We start from the raw sequence: 10,516 nt of genomic DNA, 5'->3' as shown, positions 1-10,516 counted from the left end.
GGCTGGCCTGAAGATGAAAGCCTCAGCAAAAGAAAATCCAGTGACTTGTTTGCATATATGTTCCCTATGAAAGAGCTGGTGGAGTTCACACAGGAATACTTCCATATGGAGAGCTCCACAGGGAATCTGCTCAGAACAGAAGTGCTTTCAGGAGAGATTAAAGTTCAGCTGAAATGACAGCAACAAGTTGCCAGGACCAGATGGTGCCACCTACGGCTCCGAGGGAGCTCAGGGACGAGCAAGCTGAGCTCCCAGCTGGGATGGCGACCTGTCCCTTGGTACAATGTCACAGCAAATGTCACAGCAGCTTCTGGAAGGAATTTCAAACTACAGCCCCCTGCACTTCGTGAATTCATGGCTGCTGTGATGCAGCACCAACGGCTGAATACCGAGGAGGACTCAGTGTGGGTTCTGTACAGGGAAATCACCTTCAAAACTTTACTGGAATTGCTTCAATTCCAGGCATCAACAAGCAGGGAAAAGGGGATTTGGTTGGGACAGTTTGCACTGCATTTAATGATGACTTTGCTTGGGGCACTTAAGGAAGAAAAGCTGCTGGTCAAAAAGGGATAAGTCACATAGACAACTGTTTAAAAGACAGGAAAGGAAGAGTAGAAAGGAGGGTTTTTATTGTGGTGGGAAGTAAACAGCTGGATGTCCAATATATTTTAAAAAATAGAAAAAAGGTAATGTATAATGAAACTGACAACATCCACTGATGATATTATTCAGTGTAATGATAATAAAGGCTGAGTGAATTGCAGAAGGATGTCATGAGAGAGTGGGAGATGAAATTCAGTGTCAATAAATGTAGGGCTGGTTATGGGAAAACAGCAAACGGCCCGGCCTTGGCTGATTTCATTCAGCAAGGAGACCTTAGGGTCTGCAGGATTTCCGCCAGGGAACAGCGGCAGTGCAGGCTCCAGAGCAGCGCAAGGAGCGGCACCGCCGTGGGAATGGCTGCGGGGCGCATCCCGAGGTGCGGGACCCGCCCTGCGACGGGGAAAGGACGGAGGGGAGAGGAAAGGCTCAGGGCAGCGCCCAGGAGCGCTCCGAGGTCCGGAACACCTTCTGCTCAGGAACGGCGGTACCAGCCCGGGTGTCCTCGGGAAGGGCCGGGCTGAGAAGGTCTCTAAGGGAGGCGCTGGGAGGATGACGAGGAAAGGCGGATCCCGTATTTCTCTCGTGAGCGGCTGCCGGGTTCAGGGCACGGGTCCCTCCCCGGGCGGGCGCTGGAGCCGCAGCCCCTTCCCTCGGCAAGGACACCTCAGACAGGAGCTGGGACAGGCGAGGAGAACCCCGCGTGTGCGGCCAGCCCGGCCGCGAGAAGAGGCGGCTCCGCGGGAAGAGGCGGCTCCGCAGGGGCAGCTCCGCCCCGGGCCCGCCCTGACCGGGAAGCAGACGGGCGGCGGCCCCGCCTCCCCGCAGCCTCCTGGGAGCCGCCCCGGCGGCGCAGCAGGGCCCGGCCCGCGATGGCCGCGCCGTGCAGGACGCGCACGCTGCAGGTGGTGGACACGGAGTTCAGCGCGGACGCGGTGGAGTGGTGCCCGGTGGAGGGCTGGCACAGCATCCTGGCCTGCGGCACCTACCACCTGCGCCCTCCCGACCAGGTGAGCCCGGCCCCGCTCGGGGCGAGTCCACGTCCCATCCCCGCCCGGCACCGTTCCAGGGCGAACTCCCATCCCCGTCTCTGCCCGGTACCGCTCCGGGGAGAGCCCCGGCCCCATCCCTGGCCGACACCGCAGCCGGGCGAGCCCCCGTCCCCGCCTAGCCCCGCTCCGGGGCGAGCCGCATCTCCATCCCCGGTCCTGCCGGTCCCCGCGGCGGGGCCGTGCCTTGTCCCGGCTGGGGCGGCTCGAAGGGGAACAGAGCAGCCCCTCCGGTGAGCGTGGCTGGCCCCGATGGGGGCTTTCATCCCTCAAGGCTGGGACTGAACAAATGGGAGCCTCAGCCCTCGCTCCTAGCAGAATCTCCAGAAGGCAGAAGCGCGGTTGAGCTTGTCCTTTTCTTTCCCTTGTTTGCCACAGAGCGATTCCCGGGGGAGCAATGGGGCCTGTGACCGGACGGGGCGGCTCTACCTGTACCACTACAACGAGGAGCAGCCCTACATCCCGCTGACCGAGATCCAGCGCATCGACACGGCCGCCATCCTGGACATCAAATGGTAACTCTGGCCCGGCCAGGCAAGGTGCCACAGCAGCACACTCTGCTCCTCCCGGCATCCTTTTTTGGCACGGCAGCAACAGCGATAGTTACTAATGGAACAGTTCCTGACTTCTTGGAGGGAAATACTTTCCAGTTTGTTCCGATGAGCAAAGACTGCCTTGTTTCTGATTTATACTTTCTGCTCACTTCACTGGTCATGACTTTTTATCTCATTTATTTATATTATAACAAATAGTAGATCTCCCTTGTACAGAATCCCCTCCTTGCAGGTATGTGGGAACTTGAGGAGTCTTAGCTTTTCTTACTGTGAGATTTTTTTAGTCACATACCTTCTCCTTGTACATGTTGGAATTAAAGTTATGGCTTTGCTTTATTCCTAAAATACAAGAAAGATGGACATTGGAGACTTGTTTAACTTGGTCTTTTAGGTGCCACATTCCTGTTGCAGAACATCCCATGGTTGGCATTGCAAACTCCACAGGTGCTGTGGAATTTTGCCACCTGACTGGAAGTGAGGTGGGTGGATGCAGTGCCTGCTGCTGCTGCTGCTGCTAAAGCTGGTTTTAACACGTTTGCTACATCTCTGCATTTACTGATAGTGTGTATAGGCTTGCAGGAAAGCTGGTTTCCATGGCTTCCTCAGCATGCTTAGCTTTTTAAATACTTATTTTGTCCTCTGATTATGTTTGTCATAAATTCTACAAACTTGTTCATGGTGCCAGAGAGTTGGGCTGGGCTCTACCCATCTGCAGAGTGAGGGAGGAGAGGCAGGAGGAGGGAAGAAGCAAACCCTGGAAACAAGTATGGCCTTACTAGGAAATATCAGAAAGTGCAAAGCTGGTAAAAGCAGGGAGGATTTTTGGAGTGGGGTTTCTTTTGTTGGTGAGAGAAGAGGGTGATCAGAGCCACTCTCAAAGAGCAAAGAAAGCAGAGGCCAGTCTGTAAGGGAATTCAGCAGTCAGGTCATCACTTCTGGTGCACTTCATTGCTCCCTGAGAAGAAGCAGAGTGTAAGGGAGATTTGGTGGGAGATGAGCAGCAGAAGGGTGGGGTCCTGTGTGTGCACATTTGCCCCTCAGCCAGCACTGGATGATTGTACAGTGCTGTGGCACATTTCATTGCTTCTTTAGTGTGGGACCCTCATTTGCTCATCAGTCTCTGGAAAACCTGCTGTGGGAAGCAGTGCACCTGTCATTATGTGCCTGCTGTCTTCCCAGTCTTAATCCACTCCTTTTGTTTCCAGTAGAAGAACAGCTGCATGTTGGAGCCACGCTTCAGGGTGGATCTCGGGGCACAGCGCCTGGCCTTGTCCTTGGACTGGTCCACTGGACGAGAGCAGTGGTGAGGATGGGAGATGGAGGCTGGGGCTGGAGTCAGGGTGTGTGGGACAACTTTCAGCAGAAGTTGAGGGCTTGGATGAAGCAGTCTTTAGTGGTTTGGACTTTCTTGATCCCAACTGGCTACCTGGCCCTGCTCTAGAAGTAGCTCTTTCCAGAGCAAAGGTAACAGGAACACAAACAGTGTGGCCACTGGAACAGGAGCAGACTAAACCAAGAACAAATGGGAGGTTGTGCTCTGGGGAATGGCAGCAGGTGAGCCAGGGATGTGTCTTCAGCTGCCTTTGTTAAAAGGAAGGACCAGAACGGGATGCAAATGGAGCTGCTGGTACCAGCTCTGCTCTTAGAACAGCTGAAATTTTAGTGTGAAGTTCTCCTTAAGAACTGCTAATAATAGCACATGTAGGAAGTTTAATCATGGGTTAGTGAGAAACAGGAGAGAATTGGTTTGGAAGTGGCTCCTCCTTCTCTCAACTGCTCATACATGAGATTTCAAAAAGGGCATTGCTGTGTGAAATAAGCTGAATTAGCTGTACCTTGAAGGGGGGGGGATGTTAATGTGTTCTGTAGGTGCAGATGAAGAGTGGTGCCTTTGGTGTGAGGCTGGAGACCAGGGGTATCAGGCAATTACTGCTTAATGCTGTAGGGCAAATTTGCTAATTAAAGCCATTTCTCTGTGTGCTGATGTGTTAATGAGTAAGTAGAATTGCCAGTCAGACTTCCTTCTTACATTCCTCCTTTTTGTCTCTGTCCTTCATGATAAATGATTGTTGCCATGATGAAATGCCCCTTTAAACCTGTCATTGTTGTCACTTGAGAGACCAGTAACTTCTCCTAGAAGCCAGATGTACGTTGTTCACATCTCTGCAGGAAGGGGGTGGCCCTGTATCTTATGTGAGAATTTGGGTGATTCAGTGTGGTTGAATCATTTGATGCAGAACTGGAAAGAAGCCCCAGACCACCAAAGCAGTGCCTGCAGGTGAAGGTAACCAAACAGAAGGGACCTAGTTCATGTCAGGGAATGACAGAAAATCTGTGCACTGGGAATTGAAAAACATTTGCCAGTGCTCCAAGGTCATTGTGCCTAGAAACTGTAACTGTACTGTGGCACAGGAAGAGAGTAGGAAAGGTCAGGATCAGCCAGTGCTTTGGGTTTCAGTGATAGCAAGGAAATAAAACATCTCTTTGTACTCCAGAAGAGGGAAGAGGCTCTGAAAGGGCATTGTCAGTCTGACTTGGAGAAAAAAAATAAAGAACCCTCTTCACATGGAATTTGTTTATTGATGTAATGTGAAGCATGCAAGAAGTCAAGTTTTGCATCTCTCAGAAAGATAAGAGCCAGCAGTGGTTTCTTCCCTGACATGGGAGTGAGTGGTTGCTCCCTGTGAGAGCAGGGAGTGGCAGCCACTGGGGCAGGTGATTTTAAGATGAAGCTGAAAAGAATTGTATGAATGTGTCATTCCTGCCACCATGCTGCCAGTCTCTGCCAGTGTTTATTTGAATAGAAATATTTGATTGTTGCAGTAATTCCCAATGTTTTTTGTGTACCCTGCTGTAGTGGATGTCCTTTAAGAGTGATCAGCAGTGATTCAGAGGGGAAGCTGAATCTTTTCTCCATAGATGAATCTGCTCCTTCTGTGCATGTCCTGAACCAGTGGGAAGCTCACAAATTTGAGGCCTGGATTGCTGCTTTTAATTACTGGGACACTGATATTGTGTATTCAGGTCTGTATGGGCTGGGAATCTCCTTGGGGGCTGTTGGGGAGGGGCTCCTTGTGTGGGGATGTGTTCCTTGGGTTTTTACTTTCTAGGGTTGGGTGAGCTGCTTGCATCACCTCTTGAAAGAGCTGGGTCCTCTGATTAGGGGTGAAAGGCTTCTTTTCTTGATGGTGGAAAGGGCTTGGAGTTAATTAGGAGAAGCTGTACCCTGAAAACTGTACTTTGGGTGACTATTGGCAAAAAAGATTATATTCTCCTGCAGTATGCTAAGAGTCAGAGAGCTGTTTGAGTCCAGTCTTTATGACTTCTAATTCTTTTTCTTACCAAAGAGGAGGGTACCACCATATTGATACCATTTGTGTTTTCAGTGGTGATGAGTATTGGGAGCATAATGTGATTTTTGGTGTGTCTATTAAATTCTGTGAGATCCCAGGGCTGGGAAGCAGCAGCTCTGTGTCACAGACTGCCCTGAGAAGGAAGGGACCACCAGGATCATCAAGCCAATCCCTGATCCTGCCCAGCCCCCCACCAAGCCCACCCTGGGCATCCCTGGCATCTCTGTCCAAAGGCTCCTGGAGCTCTGGCAGCCTCGGGGCCGTGCCCATTCCCTGGGGAGCCTGGGCAGTGCCAGCACCCTCTGGGGGAAGAACCTTGCCCTGAGCTCCAGCCTGAGCTGCCCTGCCCAGCCCCAGCCATGCCCTGGCTCCTGTCCCTGTCACAGGGAGCAGAGATGGGAGCTGCCCCTCGGGAGGAGCTGCTTTGCCCCATGCTCAGGGCTGGTGCTGAGAGTCACAGTGTTTTATCCCTGGGCAGGAGGGGATGACAGCCTGCTCAAGGGCTGGGACACCAGGTGCAGTCCGGAGGCTCCAGTCTTCACCAGCAGGAGGTGAGTGAGACCTGTCCATGCCCAGCCCTCCAGCAGTGGGGTGGGAACATTTGCTGCTGCCCTGCCCCTGCCCAAGCCACTGAATTCACACATGTGCAGTGATAGTGGATCCTCGTTCTGCCTCCCTTGGGAAATGGAGGCATCTATTAGGTTTTTTCATCAGAACAACTTCAGGTTGAAAATTTCTTCTCTATGTCCTTTAACACAGTAAACCAAGTGCTGACTTCCACATGTGAAGAAGGTGGTAGTTTCTTTCTAAAAAAGGATCCTGATTTACACTTTTATTTGGGCAATTTTTGTGTGTGTTAGATTTGGATATATTATTATGAATGTTTTTTAGAAAATATTTTGTTCTCCACTGTTTAGTTATTTGAAGTGATCTCTTTTCTGTCCTATTTTTAAAAATAGTTAAAACAATATACACAGATCTCCAGTGGAATTCTGTATGTAAACTTAAATTACACTGGGGACTACAGCTATGGGAGTACTAATTTTGGGAGTAAAGTCTCCTGGGAATGGAGTTGTTCTGCTGGAATTCTTAGGGCCTTTGAGCAGCAGTTTATGGGGTAAATATTACTAGAAAATACTTGTGCTGAGAGATGGTGTGAATAGGAGTTTTGTCCCTGGGAAGGCTGTTGGACTGTGTAGATGAAACTCTGCTTGGGTGGGTCACTGGACTGAAATTTTGAGCTTACCTCTCCTGAGACACCTTGATGAAATAATGTGGACTGAAAATCCTTCAAATTCAAGGAAGAAGCCCTTCTCAAAATGCTGTCTCTTCCGTCTGCAGACATTCCATGGGTGTGTGCAGCATTCAGTGCAGTCCCCACCGGGAGAATCTCTTGGCCACAGGCAGGTGAGTCCCTTCCAGCTGCTCTCCTCTGGTGTGCCCTACCTCCTCTGTTACTTGAACGTGCTGCTGCCTCTGCAGAAATTCCATGTGGTGCAGAGCATGTGGTCTTTCCTACCTTTCTTCTGTGCCCTGACCTGGCTGTGCTTTTCTGCCTGTTTGTGTCCCCAGCTATGATGAGCACGTGCTGCTGTGGGACACCAGGAACATGAGGCAGCCTCTGGCTGACACCCACGTGGAAGGTGGGGTGTGGAGGCTGAAGTGGCACCCCACGTGTGACTTCGTGCTCTTGGCAGCCTGCATGCAGAGTGGCTTCAAGATCCTGGACTGCCGTGGGAGCCTGGGTGAGTGTCTGGGGAGCAGAGGTGCTCCAGGGTTGCTCTGCTGCGCTCCTTTGCTGCCTCCAGGTTCATGGGAAGCTCCAGCTCTTGCTGGAAGGATTGAGATGGTGCAAATAGCCATAGGCTTCTGTTCCAGTTTGAGGTAACTTCCAGCTTTTCCACATCTGGGCACTCTCCTGGCCTGCTTGGTTGTGCCAAGGCCCTGTCACTGGTTTGTGTGCATTGTGATGGTTCGGAGAGGTGCTTCTGACTGTCAGGTGGTGCTTTCCTGTTAGCAGGAGTCACTGACCTGCTGGGGAATCAGTTATTGCCTCAGGAAGGAAGTGCTTTGCAGCCTGGTCCATCCAGAATAACATGAAAAAGCCCTTCATGTGAATCACAAGGTGCTGCCATGGTGGAAAAGCCCTTTGCATTCACATTACAAAAGCAGTCTGTCAGAGGATGGTTGGGTTCCTGGGATCTCTAGACCTTGGGCAGATCAGCAGCTTAGGAAATGAGGATGGCATTTCTCCTGCCTGGGGAAGGAAGGAACTCACTGTGAGAGTCAAATGCTGAAAGCTGGCAGGAAGAACATCTGCAGTGTGTTAATAACCAGGACCTAGCAATCCCCCAGGTGTGTTCATGGCTCAGTGAAGGTTGTGGTGTGACCAGTCTTGTCTGTCTTGAGCCTTTGTAGGCACTTTGAATAATGATGCTCTTTAATCTCATGCATGTTAAACCCTCTTCTCTGCTACTGACCCAGGAAGAATCAAGGCCATTAAGAGATGGCTGAAAAATGGTCAGAACCTCATTCCTCCTGGAATGCTGCACTCAGTGGTGAAGAAGGGAATAACCAGAGAACTCTTCCCATGAGACACAGCCAGTGCTGGAATGGCTGCTGAGAGCTCTGCCACAACTCACAACTTGATTTCTAAGTAATTTCATTTATCTTTTTTTTTTTTCTTTCTAAGCGGAAAACACAGAGGAATGTATCATCCTGTCATCCTACGTCCTGCACAATTCCTTGGCCTATGGGGCTGACTGGTCAAGGCTGTGCCCAAGGGATTCCTTGCCTGCCAGCCAGGACCTTGCTGCTGCGTGCCAGCCTTCGGAGGAGCTCGTGGGAGCATCAGGGCAAGGAGACGAGAGGCTGAATTTGCAGGTCCAGAACCTGAAGATAATTTATGAGTCTCCTACAGCTACTTTTGATGTAATCCTGGATGAGGAGAGTGAAAGCCCTGCTGTGGCACTCACAGCAGGGGCAGGGCCAAAGCTGGCTGGGGATCCTGGACTGCTCAGGGGCTCTGGTTTAAAGGGAGGTTTAGATTTGGCTGCCCAAGGGGCAGATCCGGGGTCAGCCAGCAGCTCTGACTCAGGAGCCAAGAGACCCAATGGAGTGGGCCTGGACAGAGGCAGTGACTCAGCCAGCTCTCCAGACAGCCCCAAAGAAATGAGCATTGTGGCCACTTGTTCTTTCTATGACAACATCCTCCATGTCTGGAAGTGGGAGATGAGCCTGGTGACCCCTCCAGATGTGCCAAGTCCCAGATCTCCATCCAAAGTAACAGCTGAAAGTTTGCATTGACCAGTCCCAATGGAAGAGGGAGGAAAACTCCTGAACTGAGAGTGACAGCTGAACTTAATGCCCTAACTTCTGCTGGGCTTTCCCATCTTACTGCTGAGCTTGGGAGTCCTTCAAGGCCAACATTGATGGGGTTCCTGATGTTTTATTTTCAGCACAGAGGGAAGCCTTTGCTTAGAGGCCTGTGGTTATGGCCAGACAGGTTTATTTAGTTTTTCCCTTAATATCCCAGTTCCTCTCACAGGCTGCTGCTTTTGTACCTCAGATCTGAATCCTTTCAAGGCTGGTTTGCATTTCACAATGGATCTGTCAGCCTGTTCTCCTCCTTCCCTCACAAACCAGACTTGGCTGTGCTGCTGTGCAGACCCAGTAAGTGATTAGAAGGTTTCCTGAATGTCTCAGAAAAGCCCCTGAGCAGAGGCTTGGCTGTATGATGGGAGAAGAGCTCAGACAGGCCAGATGCAGTGCAGTGTGCTCACAAGTGATGTTTAACAGAGAGAAGTTCTGGTTCAGAAGGAAGTGCAGACTGTCTGTGTGATGGGAAGTGCTGTGGGATCCTCCTTGTGAGGATCCTGGTGCTTCTCCATCATTTTCCATCACTCCTCACCTGACTGCAGATTCCTTTATCATTCCCAGCTGAGCACACCCTGAATCAGATAAATCCTGTAGTGACCCCACCAGGCACTCAACCACCCCCATGGCCTCTCCATATTCAGCTCATTCTTTCTGCTCTCCACAGAGCCCCCTTTAGGTCCAAAGTCAAGCTCAGTTTTTAAAAGGTGAACAGCTTTAAGATCAAAATCTCCAAAAATTATAAGTGGTGTTTCTTGACATCTTTTTAAATTTAAAATAAGTACAGAAACCAAAATCTTAACAGCATTGCCCTAACTACCTCCAGGAATGGCTGCAGGATTTCTCATGGTTGCTCCATTTGCTCTCTTTTTTTCACTGTGAAATATCAGCAAAACACCCTTTCTGGAACATTTCTCTATTCCTAGAAACAAAAACCAGCTTAAACTAGATCAGTAACTTTTAGCTTGCGTGGTTTTTCTTTGAAGGTCCTAAAGAAAGGGTTGTCTGGAGGGAAAGGAACACCAGCAACAGGTCTCTGTGCAACTAAATGAGCTGCAGCAGATGAGAACTTTGCTGCTTTGTAACCCCCTTCTCAAGGGTGAATGTGTATTTTAGCAAACATTCTGGAGCACTGTTACATGAAGATTCATATTAGTAATGAAAACAAGAGCTTTTGCTAAAGAAAAAACATGCTATTTTTGGATGTTTCTAAAATAAAACCAATATAAGTGATTTATCTTCTTTTGTTTTGAGTTTTAAAAATCAAAAGACTTGACAGTCCTTATGAGGACCTCCTGCCCTGGCCTAGGACAGCTCGGGCTCCAAGGGGTGAAGATTCTTTGGGAGTCAGAGTGGACAAGCCAGTTTCCTGGGAAAGCCGAGGGTGTGTCCCTGTATCTGTTTTAAAGGTTGTAATGTCTTTTATTGCCCTGTGAGAGCAGAGGGAACAGCCCCAGGGCAGCGAGGCTGCAGCGGTGACACCCACTGGGACCAGCCTGGTTTAGGCTTTAGGCCAGGCCTTGCTTTGCTCAGAACAATGAGGTGAGCCAGTTATGATCTGCCTTCACACAGGGTGTGAGGCAAA

General features: G+C 50.4%; 1 protein-coding gene across 1 annotated transcript; it reads left to right on the top strand.

The window, feature by feature from the left end:
• The first annotated feature begins 1,418 nt into the window (after positions 1-1,418).
• On the top strand, positions 1,419-10,164 carry DPH7 (diphthamide biosynthesis 7). The gene is made up of 9 exons (XM_059864966.1): positions 1,419-1,610; positions 2,028-2,164; positions 2,595-2,682; positions 3,412-3,506; positions 5,061-5,227; positions 6,035-6,107; positions 6,898-6,963; positions 7,129-7,301; positions 8,249-10,164. Exons 1-9 carry the CDS (start codon positions 1,473-1,475, stop codon positions 8,860-8,862), a joined length of 1,551 nt encoding a protein of 516 aa, XP_059720949.1. The 5' UTR covers positions 1,419-1,472; the 3' UTR covers positions 8,863-10,164.
• The last annotated feature ends 352 nt before the right edge of the window (positions 10,165-10,516 follow it).

The sequence above is a fragment of the Haemorhous mexicanus genome, chromosome 21 (genome assembly GCF_027477595.1).
Source record: "Haemorhous mexicanus isolate bHaeMex1 chromosome 21, bHaeMex1.pri, whole genome shotgun sequence".
NCBI classification, from domain to species: domain Eukaryota; kingdom Metazoa; phylum Chordata; class Aves; order Passeriformes; family Fringillidae; genus Haemorhous; species Haemorhous mexicanus.
Note: the sequence above shows the minus strand (reverse complement) of the source record. Positions and strands in the feature narration are given on the sequence as shown.

Bases quoted from the DNA above. Each gene is read 5' to 3' on its own strand.
- DPH7 (XM_059864966.1), top strand. From the start codon at position 1,473: ATGGCCGCGCCGTGCAGGACGCGCACGCTGCAGGTGGTGGACACGGAG. The intron at 2,165-2,594 runs GTAACTCTGGCC...TTGGTCTTTTAG, and splicing joins GCCATCCTGGACATCAAATG to GTGCCACATTCCTGTTGCAG. The intron at 3,507-5,060 runs GTGAGGATGGGA...ACCCTGCTGTAG, and splicing joins TCCACTGGACGAGAGCAGTG to TGGATGTCCTTTAAGAGTGA.